We start from the raw sequence: 13,649 nt of genomic DNA on the forward strand, positions 1-13,649 counted from the left end.
CAGTTTTATATTCTAGGACAATGACATGGATCTTTCAGTCAGTGGTAACATACTAAAATAGTTACATGTGGTAAATAGTAATTACAACATTCCTACATAATATAATTATAAATCTTAAATGGAGAAAGGAAATAAAAATTCCTAACTTTTGAAATATTTAAAAGAATGTGAAACCATCCTTGTCAGTGTTGCTAAGCATACTATAAACTTTTAAAAATCTTAAAAATACCTGACCCTGGAGCCTGTGAAATTATCCAGACTATAATACATAAAAATAATTCTGTAAAGCTTCAAATTATATATTTTAGTCTGTGTTAGGAAAAGCTTTTCCAAGAAATGAATATGATAAAAATAGAATGGAAATCTCGTATTTGGCAAAATTAATATTAAGATTTCTTCTATGCTTCTTTAATTCTGATGTAATATGCTTTTAGGAGTTTAGTCCACCCCTCCACCCAACCCTTCAAAATTTTTTTCAATGATCCTTCAATATGAAGTTATATTAAAATATCCAGATTTATTTTAATAAGATATATTTAAAACTAAGTACCCTGAATTACCAAAGTAAGGCTTCCCCAATGGCTCAGTAAGTAAAGAATCTGCCTGCAGTACAGGAGACCTGTATTGATCCCTTGGTCAGGAAGATCCACTGGAGAAGCAAATGACAACCCACTGCAGTATTCTTGACTGGAGAATTTCATGGACAGAGGAGCTGGGCAGGCTACAGTCCATGGGATTGCAAATAGTTGAACACAACTGTGTGACTGATTTTCACTTTCACCCTGAACTGTCAAAGTAAGGCAGTTGGATTTCATTATGTTTTAAGTATACATTCTAAAATTTTCAAAAATCATGTTAATGTCCTTAAAATTTTTTAGACTCTTTGCTTTCCCATTTTTATTCTAATCCTCAAAATTTATAGATGATGATGTTAACTCTTGAACATGCATGGGTTGAGTTAATTTCTTCTCAAGTCAAAGACCAGTACAGAACACCACGATCTTATTGTTACATGCTCATACATATTAAACGTGTTTGTGGCTTAATTTCCCACAAAAATATTTTTATCTCGGTATAAAAATGTAGTGTTTGTCTTCTGAAATTTATTTGTTACATCTGTATATAATGATGTGTTTTGATGTCAGCAAAGTTTTGGTTAACAGTAAAAGAAATCAAAGCACTCCCAGATAAGTGATCCTAATAACTCTTTTTCCCCTTTTAGATTATTTAGACATCATGAATATTATATTTTCTTGATGAATGTAGTAGTTTATTACTTCCACAAGAGGGAGTGTTGTATAATTTTATAGCTAAAATGAGCCTGTTTAACTAACATAACTAGAATAATTTTCAAGTTAGCTACAAAATAATTAAACCCATCTTAGAACTTTTTCTCGTTTTATTATATGTGCTGTCCAGCACCTCATCAACCCAAGAAGCTTCTTAGAGATTGGCATTTTAGATACCCTCAACACAGATTGTCAATTTAAACATTTATCTGAAATGCCTTATTAGTACCAGTATATCAAATGAGCCTAATAATATAAAGTTACATTTGATTCTCTAAATAATTTTATCTAAGCAGGGTAAAATTCAAGAAGAAAGTAAAAAAATTTTTCAGCCCTGTAAAAATCATAAAACAATCATTCTATGAGAATTCTAGGATGTCTTTTTTTTTTAATTAGTCTAACTTGAAATTTTTTTAAGTAAAATATTTATTTAATTTTAAAACAATTGGAATGAGCTTTGCACTCTGAGAGTCTGTAGATCTGTCTTAAACTTTGATTTAAGCAAGTCACAGGACCTTTCTGGGCCCAATTTTTATGTATAGATTGAAGAATTTAAACTAGCTCATGTCCAAAGTCATTTTATTCTAAAATTCTATGAAATAAGTAGGCACTGGGGAAAGTTAAAACATTTTTACTTGAGGTTTCCTCTACAAAAGCTAGTTAGATTACAGGGATTTTTTTCTTCAGATAAAATATATTGCTGCTATAGTTTGGAAGCAAAGATTAAAAACGCAAAGGTATTGAGAGAACTTCTTCGACAAATAATAGGTTAGAGGTCCTGGCTTTAACTCCCATTCACAGTCCCTTTTTCACCAATAGTCGTCATTTCCTGTCTCATTTTTCATTCAGAGATTAAATTAAGCTTTGCTTCATAGCACACCATGTATGATATACTTTCCACTGGTAGAGATAACCTTTAGTTATTTGAAGACTTACTAATCATATTTTTATTTTCTGCCATGTCCTATTTTATATTTTCCTTCTCTCCTTCCTTATATTATTTTTTCATTTTTTATGCAATTTTAAAGGTTACTTTTTAGTTACAGTTATTCCAAAATATTGGCTGTCTCCCCGATCCTTGAGCTCATCTTACACCCGTGATAGCGTACCTCCCACCTGGCTCCAATATTGCTTCTCCTCTTTTAAAAGTTATTCTTAGAAACTTCAGTGTTTTTGCTGGATTCTAGATAGACTTATAAAAAACAGGTGGAAAGTTTATGAATTTCATTTGAAAAAGAAGTTTTTCTTTTATCCTTTTCTCCAAAAGGTAATGATTTTCTGACCTGGAGACTTAGATTGCACAATTTAAAATTCTTACAGGGCTCAGCTAATATATTGTCACCTGGTAACTTACGTCACCTGACATTTAGCCCTTGTTTCTCACTTTCTCATTCTGCTTTCATGTGCTCTGCCATTCAAGGAATCTCTCAGTTATTGATGCCATTCTCTCTAAATTACCTCCATATTAACAACCTGAGTTCTATAATACCTGTTTTCATACCTTCTGCAGTTTGTTAAAACTCTTTGTTACTGGTTTTGTCTCCTCTCCAATTTTCAGTTATAGGTATGGTTACATAGTTTTCAAGTCAAAAATCAGGAAATTTAATCTAACAAAAGATCTTTTTTATTTATGGATTTCCTTTTATGAATCATATTCTAGGGTAGCAAAATAAAAAAAAAACATTTAGCATTTAATGAAATACCTTTATTAAAAGGTACTGATTTGTTTGCTGTATATCTAATTGCCTTGCTGTGTTTCTTTAAAAAAAATACAAAAACTTATTTACTCTTGTTCCTTAACTTTTCCTAAAGCTGTTTTCAAGTCTCAAGGTCAGTTCAAATGTCTAGAAATTAGTAAATTTCCACCATGGTAAAAGTATTACTTGTGTTAATAAATTATCTTCTAATGTTAAAATCAGAAATTATTTTTAATAACCCCTTCAAAAAAAACTGATTAATTACCTGGAGTTCCATATATGTGTTTGTGTATACTTTTACAGAAAGCCATGAAGTTTTGGCCTGTTTTTTCATTGTCTCAAATAAGAGTTTAAATCCAGACAAATGGGTAGGCACTGATTTATAATATAGTCCTGATTATAGATTTTTCTGTTCTTAAAGCAGTTCTGGGAACAATGATTATCAATCTTATTTGAATGCCAGCTCAGCCTTCCAGAGCCTTACGTAGAAATGAAGTTTATGAAAGAAAAGAAAAACAAGAAAGGCATAAAATTCAAGTGGAGTAGGATAAGGGAATTCTAGACTTCACCAATACCCAGCCTAGAGTCAGCTTCTGTTTTATAAAAGAGAAAGATAAAGAAAGCTCTTAATAGTAACAGCAGTTGGAACTTATAACAGAAGCTAAGGTTTAGCCACCAAAAATGTCTCATGCTTTTTTATTAGGTATTCCTATTTTGAGGAAGGAAATGGTCAGTATCTAGGAATTAATTCATTTATTCAAACATATTTATTAAACATTTGTTAGCCACATACTGCTAAGTGCTAGGAACCTGTTAGTGGATTAAGCAGGCATAATTCCTGCCCTTGTGAAGTTTTCCATAGATTAGTTTTCCCCTATTTTTTACTTCTTTATGTTTCACACTTTATTTGCATGTTTAATTATTAACAGTAGTAGTGATCTGTCTACATTAATTTGTCTTCTAATTTTCAAATGTGTCTGCAAAACCATTTTTAAAATCTTTTACTAACCTTAAATAAGAAAGTGATTACCACTTTCTTTAATGTGACTGTTGTCAGTATCTCCTGTGCCATAAATGTTAATGGTTGTGAGAATACCTTTGTAGGTTTTCACTCCTTGTAGGTTTTATTGCCATTGTCTATTTTCACCTGTATGCTTTCAATGTCAAAGCAGCAGAGTTGTACTGAAGATGCTTTGTTGTGTTTTTACCATGTAAAAAGATTTTTTCCAATCATAGCATAACAGGATGTTGAATGACAGAGGTAATGTTTTTTTTTTCTGCCATAAAGGCATAATTTCCACAGTAGGAATTATGCATATTTGTTTGTTGGGAAAAGAGGGTTTTTACCATCTCCATGTTGAAAAGTCCATGTGGCATGAGGAAATCTTTTCCCTTATTTTGTTTTTTTTATTGTTGTTGCTGTCATTTAAAAAAAAATCCATAACGTCACTTAAATGAGAAATATTTGCAATTAAATAGTACCTGAGTTAAACATTTATGAATAGAGCTTGCTTAGTTGTTTGTCATTAGTCAGTTTTTCATCTGAATGTTTACTCACCATGCTACAGAAAATGTGATCTTTCTATTGTTCTTAATTCTTCATTGTTTTTAATTCACCAAAGTATGATGTTTCTATCTTTAAGGAGTAGTAGACTTAATGGTTTTGTAAACTATGTGTATGTCAGTTTTTGAAAATTGTGCTGTGTGTGGTCTCATGGTGTTTTTGAAATCATGATTTTTATTTTCTCTCTTTTAAAAGATAACATAATAATTCTTTTTTTAATAATTAAACTAATTTAGTAAATTCAAGATGGAGGCGCTTTCCTACTGATTATGCTTCCACCTCAGAAGATGAATTTGGATCAAACCGTAATTCCCCTAAACATACCCGTCTACGTACTTCTCCAGCCCTGAAAACGACTCGATTGCAGAGCTCTGGGTCAGCAATGCCTACTAGTTCTTCATTCAAACACCGGATAAAAGAACAGGAAGACTACATCCGAGATTGGACTGCCCATCGAGAAGAAATAGCCAGGTTGGTTTTAATCCGTTATCTCTAAGAGTTGAAATTATTTGTTACTGTTTCAACTTGATAATAAATTTAGCTTTTACTTTGTTTGTACCAAGAAATGAAATCCACAGAGAACTAAGAACTTTAGTTTTGTTGATAGTATTACTCATTACCCTTTTTTTTTTTAATGCAAGTGTTACTTACATATTAAAGAATTTATTTCGGTAAACTCCCCTTTCTTATTTCTGGTAGAAACGCTGATGAATTAATATAATTTTGAAAGGTAGTCAGTATCAGCTCTACATAATTGAGAATTGTGCAGATACATTTTTTATTTTTTTACCTTCCAAGGAGATGTACTTGCTAGAGATGTTGCTAATGTTCTCTAGGGAGAATTAGAGTAGGCAGATTATTACTTGTACTTTTATGAATTCATTAGATTGAGTTAGTACAATCCTTTAGTAATTAAATGAGAATATTATTTTAAATATTAAATATGTTTATAATAAACTTAAGATTACATAATTAAAAGTATAATTCATGCTGCAGATGTGAGTTTTAACCCCTAACATTGCAGTTGACCATATATGCTATCGTAGTTAAGGGTTTTTTGGTAAGTTTGTAAGTTATTAAATTTTACTGCAGTATGCCACATGTTACCTAAACATTTTCACTGTGTACATGCTAAAATTATTTCTGCCTTTAGTTAGAGGTTCTAATTTTCTTATACTTGACAACATTTATTAAAGAAATTAATTCATAAGTTCCTTAAAAATTTTTTATGATGATTTTATGATGTTTATCTTTTTTTTACTTTGTGGACTTCTGTGAATTGTTTCTTTTTTTCCTGGATCATTAGTTTATTGTTTAGTTTTTTGTTGTTGTTCAATGACTATGCACTTGTGGTTGCTTTTAGTTCTTGCAGAACATGCCCTTCTAATCTCATTGTGTTGCTTAAACATTACTTTTTGGCCATGTAAATGACAATAATTGTTGAAGCATTGTAAGCCAGTTCTGATTAGAGTATGGGCATGTATGTGCTTTGGGACCCATGCATTATTGTGCGTTGTGCTAAGTCGCTTCAGTCATGTCCGACTCTGTGCAACCGCATGGACTGTAGCCCACCAGGCTTCTCTGTCCATGGGATTCTCCAGGCAAGAATACTGAAGTGCATTGCCATCCCCTCATCCAGGGGACTTTCCCGACCTAGGGATCAAACCTGCATCTCTTATGTGTCCTGCATTGGCGGGCAGATTCTTTACTACTAGCCTCACCTGGGAAGCCACTCCACGCATTATTATGGGCCCACAAAACTCCTGCAATGAGACAATCTTGATACTACATTTTTTTTTCTTGTGGGCACAGCTGGCAACAACAGGCCTTGCTCTTGTCTCACTTTTTTTCTTCCCCATGGAGAAGTCTCACCACATGAACACAAGGGGTACACGAGGGAACTAGAGTGTTCTGCTTTTTCTTAGGAGGCTTTGCCTCTTAAGCTCTCTACCCTAAACTAGAACACTGAACACCTTCTCTGGGCCAAACCCACTTCCCTGTCCCTAAACAGAAAAAAATTATGATACAAAGGGGAAAGTGACTAAGAACTGTCTGTTATATTTTCACTTGGTTTTATTTTGTTAGTATGTGTATTTTATTACCCTTGTAATGTGTATATTGTCTTATATATTTTATTATCTATAGTAGTATTCTCAGGCTAGCCTATTTAACACCTAATGATTCTATGCCTTTTTCCTCCAGTTTGTTAGTAGCATTATGTTAATAAAACTTGCTGTTGGGATTTAATTTTTCAAGGTATATTTTCCACCCATACATCTCACAGGAAGAGAAAGTATTTTTATTTTTGTTTATTAAGATATTAAAAAAAGTAAGAGGGGAGGATAGGACATATAGGAGGAAAGTTAATGTTGATGTTTAATGTTCCTATAGAATACTGACCTTTTCTTAATGTACAGAAATTTATTTTCAAATAACTAAATAGAATGTGAGAAGTACATGTTTTATTTCTGTAAATTGGCTACCACTTTCACTTAAGAAATTTGAAAAGCATAATAGTGGTTTTAGTTGATTACAAAATGTTTTATGTTTTGTCATACTCTTTTTGCTTAGATTTTAGAGCTATATTACTAAACCAGCACCTTTACGCCTCTGCAGTTTTGTTTTGGATCAAGTTTATGTTTGCATAAGTTTTTTTCATGTATTGTATAATCCCCCTCCACATGTAATTCCCATCCACTCAACAAAGAATTCCTAAGCTACTCGTATGAGTAGAACATAGTATTTAGCATGAGTAAAGTGTAAAGATGACTTAGACATGAGTGTCCTCAGAGAGTTCAGAGTCAGAGGAAAGAAGCAAAGGTGTTGCATGAGCTGCTATCAGGCAGAGTGGTAGAAGGGTTGTAGAAAGGGTGAAGTTTGAACTTCCCTGGTAGTCCAGTGGCTAGGACTCCATGCTTCCAGTGCAGGGGGCCTGGGTTTGATCCTTGGTCAGGGAACTAGATCCCAACACTGCAACTGGAAGAACCTGCTTACTGTACCTAAGGCCTGACACAGCCAAATAAATAAATAAATAAATAATTTTTAAAAGGGTGTCTGCAGCAGGAATTTACTGGAGGTTGAAAAGAGAAAAGAAATAGCATGAAAAAAAAAGGGGGTGGGTTGTTTGTCTGAGTCTAAGATATAAAAGTATATAGTTAATGGATGACCAAATTGAAGATAATCCTAAGCTAGCTAAAAAATAGGAGATGTTGAATGCCAGCTAAGAAGCGTACATATTATTTTATATATAAGACTTACGTTTCAGATTTTTGAAAAGGATAAGATCTACATTAAAAGAAGATTACCCTTAAGGGAAATTTGTAGAATTGTTTGAGAGAGCAGAGAACCTAGAGATTAACTAGTGATCTGTTCTAGAAGTTAATGTGCAAGGCATTGAAGGCCTAAGTTAAGATAGTGTTAGTGACGGTATAAATGGAGATATGGACGTGTACCATTTGACAGAGTTTGACAATTGCCAGAATAACTCCATGGTTGTTCAAATGAATATTGTTAAGAACTCCTATGAGCAGAATGTAGTTTTTAGCATGAGTGACTGGTAAAGGTGACTTACAAATGCATGTCTTCAGAAACAAAAGACAAAAAGGAAGATAAGCTCTGTTTAGGCATGCTGACTTAGGTATCGGTAGGTACTTTTGGAACAGACATGTGAAGGAGTATAGCTCTGCAGCATAGGAAGCTCATGAGAGCTAGAATCATCGTTTTGGAAGTCAGACAAAAAGAAAATAATTGAAGCTGTGATCATAGACATTGCCAGGAAGAATTGAACTCTGAGGGATAACCTAAATTATAAGCATTCAGTATAGCTGAATGATCAAAATCATGGACTCTGGGATCAGACCTTCTCAATTCAAACCCAATTCTGCCATGTGGTCTGTAAGACCCTAGACAAGTTAAGTAAGTAACTGTGCACTAGTTTTATGTATAAAATGGACAAAACAATAGTGTCACCTTGAAAGATTGACAAACCAAGGCATGTGCATAACCTAGGACTTGACATACAGTAAGCTATCAAATGTTAGTTATATTTAAATGGAGTGCAGAGAAAACAGTGGTGTGTGTATATACTCAAACATGATTGTATTTATAACTTAATTGTGAGCATTCAGTTTTCTGTATATTTGATAATATTAAATATATGAGACTCCAGATATAATTGGAGTTTCAGAGTCAATGTTATATTCTTCAGTTCAGTTCAGTCGCTCAGTCCTGTCTGACTCTTTGCGACCCCATGAACTGCAGCATGCCAGGCCTCCCTGTCCATCATCAGCTCCGGGAGTTTACCCAAACTCATGTCCTTTGAGTCAGTGATGCCATCCAACCATCTCATCATCTCTTGTCCCCTTCTCCTCCTGCCCTCAATCTTTCCTAGCATCAGGGTCTTTTCCAGTGAGTCAGCTCTTCGCATCAGGTGGCCAAAGTATTGGAGTTTCAGCTTCAACATCAGTCCTTCCAGTGAACACCCAGGACTGATCTCCTTTAGGATGGACTGGTTGGATCTCCTTGCAGTCCAATGGACTCTCAAGAGTCTTCTCCAACACCACAGTTCAAAAGCATCAATTCTTCGGTGCTCAGCTTTCTTTATAGTCCAACTCTCATATCCATACATGACCATTGGAAAAAGCATAGCCTTGACTAGACGGACCTTTGTTGGCAAAGTAATGCTAAAATATTTTATTAAGGCTTATCCTATACTAATAGGAAACCTAAGAATCTCAACCAAAGTTTCATTCAGATTTTCATTTCAAACATTGTTTTAAAATGTTCTTTTTTCCTAAGAATAATAATTCTGATATATAAGTAGTCTGTTTTTAATATTGAAATGATTATTAAATAAATGTGTCATAGAACACCTACCTAATGAGTCTTATTCCCTGATTTGATTGACCCCAATGGCAACCCACTCCAGTATTCTTGCCTGGAGAATCCCAGGGATGGGGGAGCCTGGTGGGCTGCCGTCTATGGGATCGCACAGAGTCAGACACGACTGAAGCGACTTAGCAGCAGCAGCAGCAGCAGCAAAGTAGTCATCTGACACTTCGGGTCAAGAGGAAAGAGGCTTTATTACTGAATCTTTTACATATAGTATTTTTATTAGAGAAATTCAAATAAGTATACCTGTATTTTTTAATATTTTAAAATACAATGATGGTTTATATTTTTCATGGCTCAATATTTGTGATTAAAATTACAAATGCATAGTAATCTTAATGGCAAAAAAACAAATTGTAATTTTAGTACATTTTATTACAACTTTTTTTATATTTTTGGTAAGAGCCAATTTAATTTAGTGGCCAGAATTAAGTGATATGGGTTTCCTTTTAATATGCACGCTTAGTTTTTTCACTCATGTCTGACTCTTTGCAGACAAAACTGAAGTCTGTCCATACACACTATGGTCTATAGCCTGCCAGGCTTCTCTGTCCATGGGATTTTCCAAGCAAGAATACTGGAGTAGGTTGCCATGCTCTAATCTCCCCTATCCAGGAACTGAATGCATGTCTCCAGCATTGAAGGTGGATTCTTTACCCCTGAGCAACTGGGGAAGTCCTTATAATATATAAAGCAATGTAATGAATCATTGCAAAAGTAGGAAGTCAAGAGATACCTAGAGTAACAGGCAAATTTGGCCTTGGAGTACAAAACAAAGCAGGTCAAAAGCTACCAGAGTTTTGCCATGACAATGCACTGGTCGTAACAAACACCTTCTTCCAACAACACAAGAGAAGACTCTACACATGGACATCACCAGATGGTCAACACTGAAATCAGATTGATTATATTCTTTGCAGCCAAAGGTGGAGAAGCTCTATACAGGCAGTTTTGCCATGACAATGCACTGGTCGTAACAAACACCTTCTTCCAACAACACAAGAGAAGACTCTACACATGGACATCACCAGATGGTCAACACTGAAATCAGATTGATTATATTCTTTGCAGCCAAAGGTGGAGAAGCTCTATACAGGCAGCAATAACAAGACCAGGAGCTGACTGTGGTTCAGATCATGAACTCCTTATTGCCAAGTTCAGACTTAAATTGAAGAAAGTAGGGGAAACCACTAGACCATTCAGATGTACCTAAATCAAATCCCTTATGATCATACAGTGGAAGTGAGAAATAGATTCAAGGCATTAGATCTGATAAACAGAATGGCTGAAGAACTATGGATGGAGGTTTGTGACATTGTGTAGGAGGCAGTGATCAAGACCATCCCCATGGAAAAGAAATGCAAGAAAGCAAAATGGTTGTCAGAGGAGACCTTAATGCAAAGTCAAGTGGACCTTAGGAAACATCACTGCAAACAAAGCTAGTGGAGGCGATGGAATCCCAGTTGAGCTATTTCAAATCCTAAAAGATGATGCTGTGAAAGTGCTGCACTCAGTATGCCAGCAAATTTGAAAAACTCAGCAGTGGCCACAGGACTGGAAAAGGTCCGTTTTCATTCCAGTCCCAAAGAAAGGCAATGCCAAAGAATGTTCAAACTACCGCCCAGTTGCACTCATCTCACATGCTAGCAAAGTAATGCTCAAAGTTCTCCAAGCCAGGCTTCAACAGTATGTAAATCTTGAACTTGCAGATGTTCAAACTGGATTTAGAAAAGGCAGAGGAACCAGAGATCAAATTTCCGACATCTGTTGAATCATAGAAAAAGCAAGAGAGTTCCAGAAAAACCTCTACTTCTGCTTTGTTGATTATGCCAAAGCCTTTGACTGTGTGAATCACAATAAACTGTGCAAATTCTTTAAGAGATGGGAATACAAACCACTGACCTGCCTACTGAGAAATCTGTACACAGGTCAAGAAGCAACAGTTAGAACTGGACATGGAACAATAGACTGGTTCCAAATCGGGAAAGGAGTACATCAAGGCTATATATTGTCACCGTGCTTCTTTAACTTATATGCAGAGTACATCATGCAAAATGCCAGGCTGGATGAAGCAGAAGTTGGAATCAAGACTGCTGGGAGAAATATCAATAACCTCAGATATACAGATGACCCAACCCTTATGGCAGAAAGTGAAAACAGGAACTAAACTCTTGATGAAAGTGAAAGAGCAGAGTGAAAAAGTTGGCTTAAAACTCAACATTCAGAAAATGATGATCGGGGCATCTGGTCCCCATCACTTCATGGCAAACACATGGGGGAAAAATGGAAGCAGTTTGAGACTTCATTTTCTTAGGCTCCGAAGTCACTGCAGATGGTGACCTGGAGCCATGTAAAAGATTTGCTCCTTGGAAGGAAAGCTATTACCAACCTAGACAGCATGTTAAAAAGCAGAGACATTACTTTGCCAACAAAGGTCTGTCTAGTCAAAGCTATGGTGTTTCCAGTAGTCATGTATGGATGTGAGAGTTGAACTATAAAGAAAGCTGAGCACCAAAGAATTGATACTTTTGAACTGTGGTGTTGGAGAAGACTCTTGAGAGTCCCTTGGACTGAAAGGAGTTCCAAGCAGTCAATCCTAAAGGAAATCAGTTCTGAATATTCATTGGAAGGACTGATGCTGAAACTGAAACTCCAGTACTTTGGCCACCTGATACAAAGAACTGACTCCTTGGAAAAGACCCTGATGCTGGGAAAGATTGAAGGTGGGAAGAGAAGGGGTGACAGAGGATGAGATGGTTGGATGGTATCACCAACCTGATGGACATGAGTTTGAGTAAACTGTGGGAGTTGATGATGGACGTGTTGCAGTTCATTGGGTCACAAAGCGTCGGACACGACTGAGCGACTGAACTGAAATAGCCTGTTAATGTTGTGATAGTTTCTGCTTCTTCACCATTGCAGCCCTTAGGACCTAGCACAGTGACCAGATCATTAAGTATTTACTGGTAAATAAAAAGAAATTGACCGTAGATTGCTTCTGTTGGGCCATAAGCTTCAAGTTAGCTTCTCTTTTTAAATCTGTGGTTAAGTTTCTATGCAATTACTCCATTCTGTGAAAGCCTTTCAAGCTCACATTTTGCATAAGTTAAAAAGTTGTTGTTACTTTGCTCTTTGGATTTTAGAGTTGGAAAGCCTATTCAGGTACTTTACAAATATTCTGTCATGCCAAAGCTTTTGTTTACTGTAGAAGTAACCAAATTGAGATCCTGTGCAGTGGCTGCATAACTTAGCAAATGTTCAGTTATCACTGATAACAGTTACTTAGTTCTTCAGTCCGTGTGGCTGAAAATACAAATAAATAACTTTAGGGACATGAACTGAAAACATGGAATCTGGCCCTGTCTCAGCTACTTTTAAGTTGTGTGGTCATGAGCAAGCCAGTAATTTTCTCTTAAAATGCATCTCTCTTCATAATCAATCAGTTAGATAAGTCTGCTTCTACCTTGTGACCCTGAAATGACATGTGATGTACTATAAAGTATGGTAGATAGCATAAAATGCTATTCTGTGTCAGAGCTCCTCACTTCTTTGGTACCATACACCCCTTGGGCCATCTGGAGAAGCTTAGGGAGCTCCTGTCAGAAATGTATAAACATTAGAAACAATTATATTGAAATACAGTTTTTAAAATATTTTTAAAATGATATAGTAGTATATGAGTCTTCGTTAACATAGTAAGTGTAATGTTATTGCTGTGGGTATAATGAAGTCGTTTTGAAGTCAGTCCAGTCGCTCAGTCGTGTCCCACTCTTTGCGACGCCATGAATTGCAGCACACCAGGCCTCCCTGTCCATCACCATCTCCCGGAGTTCACTCAGACTCACGTCCATCAAGTCAGTGATGCCATCCAGCCATCTCATCCTCTGTTGTCTCCTTCTCCTGCCCCCAGTCCCTCCCAGCATCAGGGTCTTTTCCAATGAGTCAGCTCTTCACATGAGGTGGCCAAAGTATTGGAGTTTCAGCTTTAGCATCAGTCCTTCCAGTGAACACCCAGGACTGATCTCCTTTAGGATGGACTAGTTTTGAAGTAGTGATGACTAAATGTTTTGATATACTCATAGAAACTAGAATGTGATTTGTTTTGCTGACAGAAATCACCAGTACTGCTAATACCACTGTTGTTTGTTGCTTATCTTTGTAATTCAAAGAAATGCTAGTTTCATTTAGAGGGTTAATGAAAATAAAGCT

The 13,649-nt window shown here is 35.7% G+C and overlaps 1 protein-coding gene across 11 annotated transcripts in view; it reads left to right on the forward strand.

Annotated features, from left to right (window-relative positions):
- Positions 1-13,649, forward strand: part of CEP170 (centrosomal protein 170) — a 136,134-nt gene that overhangs the window by 106,692 nt on the left and 15,793 nt on the right. For 9 of the 11 annotated variants that reach the window (XM_018060262.1, XM_018060265.1, XM_018060267.1 and 6 more), the window contains one exon: positions 4,787-5,021. In XM_018060262.1, coding sequence (XP_017915751.1) covers positions 4,787-5,021 — 235 coding nt within the window. The remainder of the gene's footprint in view (positions 1-4,786; positions 5,022-13,649) is intronic. The other 2 variants (XM_018060266.1, XM_018060273.1) reach the window with 1 other exon arrangement.

The sequence above is a fragment of the Capra hircus genome, chromosome 16 (genome assembly GCF_001704415.2).
Source record: "Capra hircus breed San Clemente chromosome 16, ASM170441v1, whole genome shotgun sequence".
In the NCBI taxonomy this organism is placed as follows: domain Eukaryota; kingdom Metazoa; phylum Chordata; class Mammalia; order Artiodactyla; family Bovidae; genus Capra; species Capra hircus.